Source organism: Piliocolobus tephrosceles, chromosome 17, assembly GCF_002776525.5.
Source record: "Piliocolobus tephrosceles isolate RC106 chromosome 17, ASM277652v3, whole genome shotgun sequence".
Lineage (NCBI taxonomy): Eukaryota > Metazoa > Chordata > Mammalia > Primates > Cercopithecidae > Piliocolobus > Piliocolobus tephrosceles.
The window spans coordinates 12,888,594-12,904,565 of record NC_045450.1 but is presented as its reverse complement, the minus strand read 5'-3'; the positions used below and the strand labels follow the sequence as shown (position 1 = coordinate 12,904,565).

Below are 15,972 nucleotides of genomic sequence, written 5' to 3'. Positions count from 1 at the left end.
GTCTTCTTTTGAGAAGTACCTGTTCATTAAAACATGTTTTTAAAGAATAGTACCAGTATCTGAACTTAGCCACTTCTAAGCTAATTAGCAGAACCAAAATGTTCATAAGGAACAGCTTTTTTGATAGGCTTGTGCAACATCTTCGTCAGTTATTATCAAAGAATCGTTTGACTGATGACCTTCTTTGACTTTGATATATGCGCTAAATTTTTTTAAAATAATTCCTCTGCATAATGAGGAGCTTCCTCCATTCCTTGTTGCTATTCAATAAAGGAAAGTAAATACCACATGCTGCCCTTGCACAACTTCCAATTCATGGGCTGTAAGCAATTCAATATTTTGTTAAAATGTCAAGAATGTCTGAATATTTCAAAGGGCTTCCTTTGGAAAATAGGTGAGGAATCAAAACTAGAGAAGTTCTACACCAATAGCAATGAAGTTCATCCCTTTTGTTCACATCCTCATGTCCGTCTTGGAGAACTGAAAAGCTAACATGTATGTGTGATCAGTAATTGTGTCCCAAATATTCAATGATTATTTTTAAAACACTATTAACCAGACAAGTTTAACTGTTGTGTACCTTAAGGGAAACTTATGCTTTTTCCTGGTCCTCAGTGTCATTATTTATAAAATGCAAAGAATGGTCTGATTATAAGGCCTATAAAGTCACACACACACACACACACAGACCCACTGCCAACCTCTGTACCCCTAACAAGACCCAGTGCCCAGTATTTAGTAGGTACTCAATAAATACTCATTCATTAAGAAAAGAACCAAAAATGCAAATCCATGTTCTCATTTCCAACTGATTAGGGGCAAAAAAAAAAATAAGAAGAAGAAAAAATAAGGACAGTGGAATTAGTTTTTCATGAGGCTAACTTCATCTAATTTAACTGTTGTCTTTTATTTTGAAAACTACTTCTAATCTAAATTGTTTGATGTTAAAATGTCCTTATCTTTTGTGAAATGTTTTTAAATAGTTTCTTTTTATTTAATTTTCTTTTATGGCAAAATCGAAAAGTCAGCACACTATGCTGGTCTCCAATTCTTCTACTTTTTTTTTTTTTTAAACTTTTAATCATCTTTGAAACCAGAACTGTGCTATACCAAAAGCAAGATGGTACCTAAACCTCCCTCCACCTCCAAAATGTGACGAGATAGACTTTTCTGGCTGGGTGGTTGGAACTGGATAACTTCCTCCATAGTGTGATTCAGCACCGTGGACAGATCTATGGGGGTGGGAACCCATGTCCCTTTGTGGCCAAAGATTTGGATCTAAAAACTAAACAACAGGCAGTCATGGTAGTTCCCACCTGTAATCCCAACAGTTTGGGAGGCCAATGCAAGAGGATTGCTTGAGCCCGGGAGCCCGAGATCAGCCTAGGCAACACAGCAATACTCTGTCTCTACAAAAAATAATAATAATAAATAAATAATAAAAAATAAATTAGCTGACATGATGGCATGTGCCTGTGGCCCCAGCTACTTGAGAGGCTGAGGTGGGAGGATCACGTGAACCCGGGAGGGTAACACTGCACTGAGCTGTGATCTCACCACTGCACTCCAGCCTAGGCGGCAGAGCAAGACCCTGTCACTAGATAAATAAATAAGTACAAAACAGCTGTGCTTTGAGATTGTCAGTCTTGGTGTGAGCACACAACACCAGACCTAATACCTAAAGTAATGAGTTTAACTCTCCATTTAATGAAATATTCAGATTATGATTACACTTAGTTTCATTAACTGCATTCTCAGACTAATGTAATGGGATTTCCTTTTCACCTTGTAATTAACTTTATTGAGAATGCTTATTGGGATTTTTCTTTTTGGCAGTTTCCTAAAACCTTATTATAAATTATTTTAATATATGTATTAGAGTATTAGTAATGTTACTTAATTTTATATTGGCTGTTATTATTAAAAGAAGAAAAAAATTCAACACTAATCTATTCAAGGAACAGCAGGCTGACTGAAAAAAATCTGTATTCAGCTCCCAACAGCTGATCCTGAAATTTTGGTGCTCCCATGGCTGACCTGGCATTCTTATTTTCCAACCAAAAGCAGTATGATCCTTGCAGAACAAACTCCTCTTCTCCCTGTATACAGTTTGTACAAAATTCATCAGACCTGCAAGAAACATCTATAGTCTAAGACAAATGGTCCTCCCCTCAGTCAAAGGTGGGCAAAGTCAGTCCATGAAAGTTATCTGCTTTTCTTCACTCTGATTCTTAGCAAGTTGATAGGAAGTATTTTTCTTTCAGAGCAAAATATCTATTTCTCAGGAAAGGCGGTCCTAGTATCTTTTCCCTCCCGTCTAGCCCCAGTGTTACCAGGCACTATTTATGTTGCTAGGCAGATGTTTTGTGGAAGCCCCCTTCTAGTTCCCTGGCACCATGAACTTACTCCCACCATGCTAGTTTGCAATTACGTGATTACTTTTCCATTTCTCCCACTGTACTATAAGCTCCAAGAGGATATGTCCTATTTATGTCTAATTCATCCTTGTACCTCCAATTCCTGGCACATTGACTGACACATAGCAGGATTTTAATGAATATCAGCTGAATGTTGATTGAATAGAAATATTAATTACAGGAAATCTAAAAATTAACTAAAATCTGAGTCCTGCAGGACAGAAATGGTGACTTTATCTCGGTTGGTCCATTTTCAAAGGTGAGTGTAGTCTAATACTGCAATTCCCAGCAGGAATCAATAAATAAGGAAAACAAACAGAAAAGAAGGCATAATCTGGTATATATCGCCCAGTATAGGTTCTTTAGAAAGGCATGAGAAAGGTCATAAATAAGAATACAAGGTTTAAAGCCAGGTAGACATGAGTTCATGTCCGTGGTTTGAATTACTCAGCAAATATCTCTGTGACCTTGGGCAGGTTACTTAAACTCTCTGAGTCACAGTTTCTTCATCTACAATATGTGAGTGCAATACACATTTCAATTATTTTATGAAGATGTTATGAGAAGCAAACTGCAGGCCAGGCGGTGGCTCATGCCTGTAATCCCAGCACTCCGGGAGGCCGAGGCAGGTGGATCATCTGAGGTCAAGATTTTGAGACCAGCCTGGCCATCACAGCGAGACCCCATCTCCACTAAAAATAATAATAATACAAAAAAAATGCATGCATGTGATAAGTACAGAAAAAAGTAATTGTTTTATTTATTACTCCTTTAAATCCACACTAAGTATCAATGCTATAGTAGGTATGTCCTATCACTTAATCCAGATATTCAAATAGAAGTGCTCTACCAAAAGAAATATGTCCAAGGATAAGCTTTCCCTGGTATGGAAGGAACAGAACTTGGCATCTTTTAAACTAAACCAGACACTGTGTTGAGCACTTAGACTTTCTTTACAAATAGTCCTACAGCTGGTTGGAAGCACTTGGGAAAGGCAATGCAAATCTAATTAGGCTATGCCATGTGGCCAGCATTAGTAGCAATTTTTGAAAAGAGCCCAGGAGACAATTTACAGAAAGTGATTTTTTTCCCCTTAAGGGTTCTCTTTCTCTGTTGCTTGTACACACACACACACACACACACACACACACACATAAACACACACATACAATCTCAAATTCTGGGTGCAAATATAAGACATGCTGGGAGCCATACAGATTCTTACTGGCCTGCTCTGCCAGTGTAAACAAAATAATCAATAATTCCTAACAGGACAAAAGCTCATGGGTTTTAAATGGAAAGAGAAGAAAAACATAAGACAGGAACAAATGGCAAAGAATGGGACAGCTGCTCCATCCAAGCTATTTCCTTGGGAAGGAATTGAAGGTTTCTTCATTTCTCATCTGCATTGAAACATTAGTAATAACAAACACACCCATGCACACACACACACACACACACGGTGTTATCAACTGGCACGCAGAGTGAAAACATTTTCACTGTGAAGACAACTGCACAATGAATTCACGCCGATTTCTATCACCATGCCCTAATGAACAGCCAACTTTAGCACCAATAGTCACTCATTCCACAGACAACATTAGTAACAACCAATATTTATGTGACCAGGCACTGTGCTAAGTTCTTTACATGTGCTCATTAATCCTTACAACAACCTTGTAAGGTAGATATTGTTTTACTCCTTTTATAGAATGGGAAACTGAGGCTCAGAGAATTTGATTAATTTTTCCGAGATTGCACAGTGAACAAGTACACAGGAAATACCCCATCTCAGTTGTCCACCCTTCAAGTCCATGTCCCCCACTTCTTCGCTGCACTCCCTCAAAGCCATGTTCAATGTCAGAGATCCATCTGTACCACTGAATACCATACCTCAAGAGAAAAACCAATTTCTAGATCTAAAACAATCAAACTCATTTCAGGCTACTGTGCTGAACCTACAGACATATTTTAGCTAGTCCAGTATAGAGCATCCCCTAACTCTTAGTAAGTACTTAATTTACTAACCCATATGCCAAAACCATTAGAATCACAGATCTTCAGATAGAACAACTAATCTGCTCAACTGTGAAAAAGAACTAAGTTTCAGGAATAAGAACGTTGGTGGCTATGACTTCATAGAAAAGAGTTAAGCCTTCACATGAGTTGGAATTCGTCAAGTTCTCTCAAAACTCAAAACGCTAAGAGTCCTAGAGTTTCACTGGGCTTTTTATCAAGCTTGTGCTAAAGAGTCATTCATGTATTCATTCATTCAATAACTATCTATTGAATATGGTGTATTGTGTAGGCATTGGCAATACAGGGATGAATAAAGCAAATGCATCTCTGCCCCGCCTCCACGGAAGATTCAAACAGGCATCTACCTCCCCTTTCCCTCCTCATGCACACCTTTCTTGGAGAACCTGCTCCACTACCATGCTAAGGAATGATCCTAAAATGCACGCCACCCCACTGCACTGATGGAAGCGGGGTCAGACCACTGATCCAGGGAAAGCCACACCATTGACTGGTTGGAAACCATTCATATTCTCTCTCTCTCTCTCTCTGGATAATTTGGACTAAGAAAAGACACTTTTCCCACTCTACCTCCTGAAGTTCCCAAGACGGTCCTGATCCCTACCCCTCCTGAGACTCAAATATTCACTGTGAGACAAAGCATGTGCAGGCTGTGGAGTCACACAGACCTAGGTTTGAATCCTGGATCCTCTGTTTATTAACTATGATGTCACTGACAACTCCTCTAATTTTTTTTTTTTTTTTTTTTTTGAGACAGAGTCTCACTTTGTTGCCCAGGCTGGAGTACAGTGGCAAGATTAGGCTCACTGCAAGCTCCACTTCCCGGGTTCATGCCATTCTCCTGCCTCAGCCTCCCGAGTAGCTGGGACTATAGGTGCCTGCCACCATGCCTGGCTAATTTTTTTGTATTTTTAGTAGAGACAGGGTTTCACCATGTTAGCCAGAATGGTCTCGATCTCTTGACCTCGTGTTCCGCCTGCCTCAGCCTCCCACAGTGCTGGGATTACAGGTGTGAGCCACCATGCCTGGCCAATCCTTATAATTTTAATATTAGTAACAGTGCTAGCTGAATACCCCAGGTTACCACTTGAAGACTGTCTCTTTTAGATATGTTCTTGAATTGCTTTATTTACCTGATCCTCTGCAGGCACCCGCCACCATGCCCGGCTAATTTTCCTCTAATTTTTAATATTTTATTATATATATTTTCAAAAAGGCACAAACATGGAATAGAATAACAAACTCCCATGTATTTGGTCAACCAGCTACAATAACTCTCAATATTTTTCCAACTCTGTTTCATTACCATCTCTCAAAATTTCTTTCTTTCTCTCTTTTTTCTTTTCTTTCTTTTTTTTTTTTTTTTTTTTTGAGTCTTGCTCTGTCACACAGGCTGGAGTGCAGTGGCATGACCTCAGCTCGCTGCAGCCTCTGCCTCCCAGGTTCAAGTGATTCTCATGCCTTGGCCTCTTGAGTAGCTGGGATTACAGGCATGCACCACCACACCAAGCTAATTTTTGTGTTTTTGTAGGGACAGGTTTTCACCACATTGGCCAGACTGGTTTCAAACTCATGGCCTCAAGTGATCTGCTGCCTTGGCCTCCCAAAGTGCTGGGATTACACGTGTGAGCCAGTGCACCTGGCCCCATCTCCCACAATTTTATATGGAGTATGTATGAAGCAAACCGCAGTCATCATGGTAGATTAGTTCTTTAATTTCCACCAATCTCAACTGTCTCATTCATCAAATGGGAATATCTTCCATAGGCTTTTTTATTCATTGGACAGAAATGTATAGAGCTACTCGGGAGGCTGAGGCAGGAGGATCACTTGAGGTCAGGAGTTCAAGACCAGCCTGGGCAACATAATGAGACCCATTTCTACAAAACTAAAAAATAAAATGTATAGAGCTGCTGCCATGAGTCAGCCCAGTTCCTGGTGGGGCAGGGGCAGTACAGTTGTGACAATACAAAGCATTTTCTCCCCTGCAGCTTACATTGTAGTAGAAGAGGTATAAATAAAATAATGAGTGAGACAACTTCAGAGAGAACAAAATGCTATAAAGAAAATGGGGGCCAGGTACAGTGGCTCATGCCTGTAATCCCAACACTTTGAGATGCTAAGGTGGGTGGATCACCTGAGGTCAGGAGTTCAAGACCAAACTAGCCAACATGGTGACACCCCATCTCTATTAAAAATACAAAAATCAACTGGGTGTGGTGGTATGTGCCTGTAATCCCAGCTACTTAGGAGGCTCAGGCAGGAGAATCACTTGAATCTGGGAGGAGGAGGTTGCAATGAACCAGGATTGTGCCACTGCATGCCAGCCTGGGTAACAGAGCAAGACTCCATCTCAAAAAGAAAAGAATGGGGAAATGGGAAACAATGGGTGACTTGAGAGACAGAGGTAGACAGTGAAGTCCTCTCTAATGAGGTAGCCATTGGGGTATGAGGTGAAAGAGGAAAGATCAGACACACAGAGGCCTGGAGCAGTGTGCAGTAGGCATGAATCACAACAGATGCAAAGGCCCTGGGGCAGAATAGAACTTGGCTCTTTGAGGGTTGATTGAGAATTAAATTAGCTAATACATTAAATATATTAAAATACTTTGGAATATTTTCAAAAGTTAAATGTAGGACATCCCAAGTGCCTCGGTAAATATGGACTAATAAATGGTCCTAGATATGAGCTATACAGCGTCTTCAGAAACTAAGCCATAGGTCTGCTTTGGGGTTCCTTGTAAATCTATTTGGTAACTGTCCTAGGAGAGTCAGGGTGTGATTGGCTGGAATAGGAGCCTACTCTTTCTGACGGATTTTGTGTTCTAAAACATCAAGTCATCATTTCTCCTCACTTGCTCAGGTTATGCTGTAAAATAAATCATGTAACATCAGGATTTATTGTATAGCATAACCCGGTTTCAAAGAGGGGTTGTAAGGGTGTGTGGGATATGCAAGTTTTTGTCCTGTGAACATGTACAAGAGCACAGTCAGACCAACAACTGGTTCCATTCCAACAGTAACCCAAAGAGAGTAATTTCAAGTAGATGTTTTATAGATACTAGGAAAACACATTTCACACTGTGGCAGTAAAGGCTTTGTAATTGCTTCTGGCTTGTTTAGTGTTGTTTTCTGTCTTTACCACATCACTATGCAATACCGCACAACTAAAATTCTACGATCAAAGTGTGCTCTACTAAAGACAACGTGGTATCCTGGATGGGACTCTAGGAAACAGAAAAGGAAAATTAGTGAAGAAACTAGCAGAATCCAAACATTGTCTACAGTTTAGCTAAAAGGAATGTACTCATGTTGATTTCTTAGTTTTGACAAAGGTACCTTGGTGATATCAAATGCTGATGCTGGGGAAAGTGGGTGAGGAGTATATAGAACTCCGTGTACTATCTTTTGTTGTTGTTGTTGCTTTATGTTTGCTGGTACATAGTAGGTGTATACATTTGTAGGGTACATGAGATGCTTGGATACAGGCATACAATGTGAAATAAGCACATCTTGGAGAATGGGGAGTCCCTCCCCTCAAGCATCTATTCTTTCAGTTACAAACAATCCAATAAGACTCTTTAAGTTACTTTAAAACTTACAGTTCAGTTACTATTGACTATAGTCACCCTGTTGTGCTATCAAACAGTAGGTCTTATTCATTTTTCTGGGTACTATCTTTGCAACCTTTCTGCTGTAAATATTTTTAAAAGTACTCTAAAACAAAACCATATTTCTTTTTTTATTATTATTATACTTTAACTTCTAAGGTACATGTGCACAACGTGCAGGTTTGTTACATATGTATATATGTGCCATGTTGGTGTGCTGCACCCATTAACTCGTTATTTACATTAGGTTTATCTGCTAATGCTATCCCTCCCCCCTCCCCCTACCCCACAACTTGGAACAAAAACTGTATTTCAAAAAATGTGCTGTGAACACAAATGAGTTGAGAAACATTGATCCAGGCTGTAGCCACGGCCCCTCACTCACATCTTCCATCCCTAATAAGACCAAATGGAACCTAAATGCAGCCTGCACCCTCAAAGGGGAAGAGGGGTGTCACTGGCAACCAGGAAAGTCGGGGTGGGGGAGGCAGGGTATGTTCATAGCACTTAAGGACAAAATGTGCCTTCAAAAACAAATGATAATTATATAGAAGCCGAGGAGCATTTGCAGAAAATCACCATCTCACAGGAAACTACATCCTGCTAATCAAAGAGGTTGAGGCCCTTTTGATTATCAGACTAAATATTTTTAGGCAATATCACTGAATGCCTGGAAAGAACATGAACAGCATCCGCTGAAGAAAAATCCATCTTTAGATAAAAAGGCAAGTCCAACATATCACAGGAAAAATCAACCCCAGAAAATTAATGTAGAAAGGTTGACAAAAATGTTCTCTTTCCTCCCCGTTCACCTTCACCCAAGTCCCTCTCCATGGCGCTCCTTCCAAATATCCAGATCTCTACACTGGCTCATTTGACTAAAACTTAAGGGAAAGAATAGAAAGAGACCTAAGGTTAATATTAAGATAAGAAGAGAGAAATTGATGGAGATTAGTATTCTCTTAGAGCAATGTCGAGTGGGTGATTGAATAGACATGAAAATGACATTTAACTTGAGACTAGTGAATCCCAGTCAAATCTAGCAACTTGGATGTTCAGTGAAGAACAAACTGAAAATAGCATGACGTGCCCTTCTTGGTGTTTCACAGATAGATGCATCATTCTTTCCAATTTGTGTAATGGAAAATCATTGTAGATACCATAATGTCCAGGAAAGGGTTTTATATTAAATGGATGCATTCTGGTTCTGGCACAAAGGGCTGGTCTAATTTTCCATTTTTCAGACTGGATACCTTCCCTTCTACTTCGCTATCAATCAAAATGTTCTCTGATGATTGCCTGGTTTCTTAAACCCTTAACTGATTAGTATCAGTCATCTTATCCTGTTCTCTCCTCAAATCATCTGTTCATCTGAACATACAAATGTTTTTCTGTATCTATAATATGTAAGTAGCTCCTGTAAATCAATAAAAAGATAAACAAGGAAATCTATTATTACTGTCAGCTACTGAATTAATGTGTTATATATATTAAGCTTATTAATATAAACCAGTGAAAAGGTCACATGCTTCTTATTTTTGATATTCAGATATTCCCAACAATGCTAGGAAAGAAAAACTGGATCAACCTGGAAGGATTATAAGAAATTAACATCTGTGGCAATTCTTGTAAGAATGCAGTGTTTGTAGCATGACCCCTGGAATTCTCCCCTGTAGTTTCCCAGGAATTCTCTTGTCTAGTGCTACCCAGTAGACTAGCACGAGACACTTTCTCCCTTGATGTAAAAGATCACTGATTACTTAGGCACAAATATAGACCAAATGCAAGAATCATAAATAAACCAAAGTAGCTTGGCGCAAGAGACTTCTGTCCCTGGACACCCATCTCGGAGCAGTAATCCATTTTCAGTACAACTTTCAATGAAAACGCCTCCCGCCCACCTGATGGAATGATGAAACTTAGCTGACTTCAGTGAGTTTGTTATTTCATTTGAGTGTTGATTCAAAATCATCCTAGAGATTGGAACTTCAAGGGAAAAATCTGTTAGCAATCACCTTTTAGAGCCAAGGACTCGACACCCTTTCAATTTCTCTGCTCTGCGATCATGTTCATTTATATATGATGTTTAGGACCCACACACACGACTAGGTTCAACTCATTTTCCAGTGCCTACTGAAAGAAAATGTGCTTACTTCCATTAAAGCCAGAAATCAGACACAGCAGTTGCCATGCCAGAATTGATGCCATTTACCATATCTTTGGGGGCTATGGGATTTGGTCATAAAACTTCTTTTTGCTGGTGTATTTTTCTCTAAAATGTTGCTATTTCTCATACCATTTTGTGATCCAGTTCACTAATCATGTTAAATTATTTAATATGTTTAAACCTAAAACATTCTGCTTGGTGGCCTATTTTTCAACCGTGCAAACTTGACTTTACTAACACACTGCAACAATTTCCAAACCATGAAAAATCATCACTAGGCAGAATCAGAGAATTCACATTACCTAGGTCAAATTCCACAGGCTTCTTCCGCTACCCATTGAGCATAAGAATTTGCAACCAAACAGTCCAAAATTGTGATTCAGCAAATAAAACACTCAGGCAACTCCTAGTGGAGCCTCAGCAAAGGCAACCCAGTCTGTAAAAATGTGCAACACTAGAATTGTTTCTGTTTTCAGGAACCTCCAGCCACACAACTAAATGCATCCTGTAAATTGTCTGGCTTTTGTTATTTTAAACCAAACCCTCCACATCACTTTAATGTGGGGGTTACTTGAAAACATAATTACTGGGGTAACCACAGTAGTACATTATTGTCAAAAACTAAACAATCTTAGTTTTTCTCCAGTCTCATAGGTCAGAGCATAAGCTCCACGATGTATATTGTATATACAGACCTTTGAAAGGAAAGAAAATCTTTGGGAGTACACCAAGATCCCCAATCATGCTCTGTGAAAAATACCTATTGAAACACAATAGCAAACACAGCTTTTCTTCCCCTGGCAGAACAATGGAAATGAATTGGTGCTGTTGAATCATAACAGAGGAACCTCAAATTAATAGGACTAAAATTCAATACCCACTCCCTGCACCCCCTACACACAGAATATTTTGTGGATTATTTTTATGAAATTCTAGCTTTACAAATAATAGACATAATTCTTCTGAACTAGTATTTCATCATTGAAAACAGCATGAAATCTACAAGTCACAACTGGTCCACCTCAGGAGGCAGACATATAAGTGAGTAAACCATTGGCTAACAGATTGACTACCTAAAATGAACCAACCCAATAATCCATTGGTTAACTAAGTATTCAACCATGATGAAACAACCAAGAGGTCCACTAATCTAGTTAAGAGATCCATCAAGATGAATCAATCGAGCTGTCTACTAGCTAAAAGAATCCATCATGTGAAATCAACCAAGTGGGTCGCCATTTAACAAAGAAAGCAACCAAGTGACATCTGATGATGCCAAATTCAGCTTCATCCAAAAGAGATGAAAGAAAGCTTCTAACCTGCCCACAAAGAGCTCTTAACTAACCCAAGCACGCTCCATGAAATCTGGCAATGGGACCGCTGCTCAGGTCACCACATGGGACCGGAAATAGTTCGTGCAGCTGTACTTACGAAGATTATTTATGGGGGTTCTCGTGTCCATGTTCTCATAATGCTGGACGTGGACAACGATGTTTAGGTCTCTCTCCATGTGATCAGTGTTGCAGTGGCCCTGTGGCCTCATGACATCCGCAAGGGCCCTGAAAGAAGAAAGAATTTAAATCTGTTCATTCAAAACACAATGATTGGCAGCTGCTATCCGCCGAGTACTGCAGTCCTCAACAGATGGCAAGGCAGGTTACTCCATGGAGCCACCATTCTAGTTAGAGGTGGAGTCAAGAAAAACCTAAGTAAATAAAATCACTGTAATTAGAGGTTACATAGGGACTTTACACTGATTAGTGCACATGCTTTTCACAGCAGCCGTGTAATAACAGGACTATCTACCCCATGGAGTTTTTAAGAGGATTAAATGATGAATACATGTAATGTGTCTGCACTCCATAAATTTAGTTCTCTCTTTATATCTGACACTAGATACAAACCCTTCATGTACAGCAATGACCCAGTATTAGTAATAGTAGATAACATTTATTATTTGCCATAAGCCAGGCACCGTGCTAATCGCATTACATGTCTTAACTAAACAAAGCAGCACAAAACACATTATGAGGATTATTACTCCTTGCAGATGAGTAAACAAAGGCTCAGAAAGGTGATTCGACCTGCTCAAGGTCACAGAGCCAATAACTTGTGGCACAGGAATTTGAGCCTGAGTATTTTTGGAGTGAGTATGGGCATGGAGACGCAATTCAGCCTATGACAGTGATCTTCATTAGATGGAAACTTAGCAAAAAAAACACCTCAGTGTTCATACACAGAACAGATCAGAGAGCTGCCAAAAAGATATCGCACCTGAGATCAGACCTACCAACACATTTTTTCTCTTTACTCTCCATCATATGTTTATACAGATTATATGAATATCCTTGAAAGATACAGAATATTTTTGTAGGTATTATTGTATATGTGGGTGTCTTTTACATAAACAGTGTTTTTACCATAAACCTCATTCCATTTCTTCCTTCGTTCACACGTGAGCATTAGCCATATTGCTGAATGTGAATCACTTTCATCCCTTGCAACCGCTGCATAGTATTTTGTCATATGCAATCCCCACATTTCACTTACCTGCCAGAATGGGTCTTCATATGCAGCAATTAGTACGGTGGAGGAACTGGCCCATTAGAAACCCATCAGAATGGATGGCAGCTCCAAACAGCTGCCATCATTGCAAACCAGCAGACTATCAGCCCTATTTGTCATTTCCATAATTACGGCCATCTAGATGGTCACCAACTCCCCACCCCCGATAAACAACACTGCAATAAACATCTTTTTTTTTTTTTCTTCAGATAGTATCTTGCTCTGTCACCCAGGCTGGAGTGCAATGACTCACAGCAGCCTCGAACTCCTGGACACAAGTGATCCTCCCACCTCAGCCTCCTGAATAACTGGGACCACAGGCACATGCCACCACGCCCAGCTAATTTGTTTTCTTTTGTAGAAAGAAATTTAGTTCTCTCTTTATATCTGACACTATGTGGTCTCAGGGTCTTACTATGTTGACCAGGCTGGTTCCAAACTCCTGGCCTCAAATGATCCTCCCACCTCCACCTCCCAAAGTGTTGGGATTACAAGCACAAGCCACTGCAGCTGGCCAATAAACATCTTCATACCAGCCTCCTCTGTACCGCAGAGAAGTTCTCCAGGGTGTAAACCCACAAGTAGTATTGCCGTGTTGGAGGATATACCCTCATGCCCTTAGCTGTCCAGAGTCCTCTGAGCCCACACACTGAGAGGCAGAGTAGGAAGAGGAACTGTTTGGGGGAAACCCACACAGACCACCCAAGAATTCAGCAGGCCCAGCCTGTCTGCTGGAATTTACCGCACTACAGCAGCGATTCTCAAACAACAGCCCGCCTATCAACGGTGTCAGTGTCCTGGCAGTGTCTCCTGGGAACTTGTTAAGATGCAAATTTTCAGATCCATCCAGCCCTCCTGAGTCAGAAACTCCAGGGGTGGAGTTAGCCCAGCAATCTGTGAGAATCTGCTACACATTCAAATTTGAGACTGTGCTAAGGCCACAGAGGCCCCGAGCATGGGGGAATTGTCGATCACGGGGCAATGGAATGATGGGGTAAGAACTAGAGCTGGTGAGAAGACATCTCAGCTGTGAGAAAGGGGTTACAGAGGGACTTTAGGCAGACGAGTGCACATGCTTCTCACAACAGCTGCACTGTCAGAAGCCAACACAGAAAGAGCCCCACATGAACGAGAGGAAAAGATTGAGTCCACTGAGAGACAAGAGAATAACAACAGCTCTCATTCTTTCATTGTTTTAACAAATATTTATCATCTACTATGTGCCATGCACTATATAAGGCCCTGAAGATACAGCAGTGCCCAAGATGAACAAGGTTGCTGCCTTCCTTGAGCTTATATTCTCTGGGAGAAGATTTTTAAAAATAATAACAATAAACATGTTAAGTAGATAAATGACCAGGCGCGGTGGCTCATGCCTATAATCCCAGCACTTTGGGAGGCCAAGGAGGGTGGATCATGAGGTCAGGAGTTCGAGACAAGCCTGAGCAACATGGTGAAACCCTATCTGTACTAAAAATACAAAAATTAGCCAGGCGTGGTGGTGTGTGCCTGTAGTCCCAGCTACTCAGGAGTCTGAGGCAGGAGAATCACTTGAACCCGGGAGGCAGAGGTTGCAGTGAGCTGAGATCATGCCATTGCACTCCAGCCTGGGCGATAGAGCAAGACCCCATCTCAAAAATAAACAAACAAACAAACAAGGGCTGCAAATCAAATAAATAAGAGTAATGTGATCAAGAGAACCTAGGACACAGCAGCGATTTCCACAATAGCCAACAAGTGGAAGCAACCCGAATGGCCGTCAGCTGACGAATGGACACACGAGATGTGTTACAGGAAATGGAATATTCTCCAGCCATACAAAGAAATGAAGCACTAGTATCTGCTACAACGTGAATGAATCTTGAAAACATTATTCCCCGTGAAAGAGGCCAGACACAACAGACCACACGTTGTATGATTCCATTGATATTCAATGTCCAGAATAGGCAAATCCATAAAGATGGAAAGTAGATTCGTGGTTGCCAGGGGACACGGGGAGGGGAGAGGAAAGTGACTGCTAATGGATATGGATTTCTTTTTAGGGTGATGAAAACCTCATTAGAATTAGATACTGGACTGGGAGTAAGTAGTGATGATGGTGGCACAACGCTGTAAGTATTAGGCTGGTGCAAAAAGAATTGCAACTTTTGCCATTAGAAGTAATGATAAAAATGGGCTGGTTGCAGTGGCTCACACCTATAATTCCAGCACTTTGGGCGGCCGACATGGGTGAACCACGTGAGGTCAGGATTTCAAGACCAGCCTGGCCAACATGGTGAAACCCCGTCTCTACTAAAAATACAATAACTAGCTGGGCGTGGTGGTGGGCGCCTGTAATCCCAGCTACTCAGGAGGATGAGTCAGGAGAATCGCTTGAACCCAGCAGGTAAAGACTGCAGTGAACCAAGATCACAGCACTGCACTCCAGGCTGGGCAACAAGAGTGAAACTCAGCCCCCACCCCCCAAAAAAAGAAGTAATGACAAAAACCACAATTACTTTTACACCAACGTATATATTAAAAACCAGTGAATTGCATACTATACTTTTTTTAAAGTATTCTTTTTAAATATACCAAAAACCAGTGAACTGTATACTTTTTTTAAGTTGCAAATAAATAGGAGGGAGAGGTGCGGTGTAAATCAGGAAATGCCTTTGTGAGGGGGTGACACTGGAGATGGGCCTTGAACAGCGAGGAGCTGGTCACGTGAAGATGATGGGAAGAGCATTCCAGGCTGAGAGAACAGCAAGTGCAAAGGCCCTGAGGCAGAAAAGAGCTGACATATTTGGAGAACAAGCAAAAAAGCCAATGAAACTGGAAGAGGGCCGACGAGGAGGGGCGCATGACACAGTGTCCACCAGCATAACCCGTTTCACAGAGTGAAATATTGCCCACATGAACTCACTAAGCAGTGCGGGGATTGGGAGGAGATGCAATCCTGAACGTCTTTGAAATCAAAGTTTGGGCTCCTTCTGACCTCTGTGCAATAAGCAGGGTCTCAAATTCAAAGGGGCTGCAGGGAAAGAAAGTTTTGAGACAAAAGACAGATGCCTTCCAAACCTAACTTGCCTTTTTCACTTTCAAACAGCTCTTCATGCTGAGCTTCAGGTGATCTTATAGAAATTTTGTGCATTTTTCTCAAGTAAGAAGCCATCACTTTTGTCTGATCTTCTAA

General features: G+C 40.8%; 1 protein-coding gene across 1 annotated transcript in view; it reads right to left on the bottom strand.

Annotated features, from left to right (window-relative positions):
• Nucleotides 1–15,972, bottom strand: part of SHISA9 (shisa family member 9) — a 334,187-nt gene that overhangs the window by 307,362 nt on the left and 10,853 nt on the right. Inside the window, exon 2 of the mRNA XM_023231132.2 lies at nucleotides 11,664–11,791. Coding sequence (XP_023086900.2) covers nucleotides 11,664–11,791 — 128 coding nt within the window. The remainder of the gene's footprint in view (nucleotides 1–11,663; nucleotides 11,792–15,972) is intronic.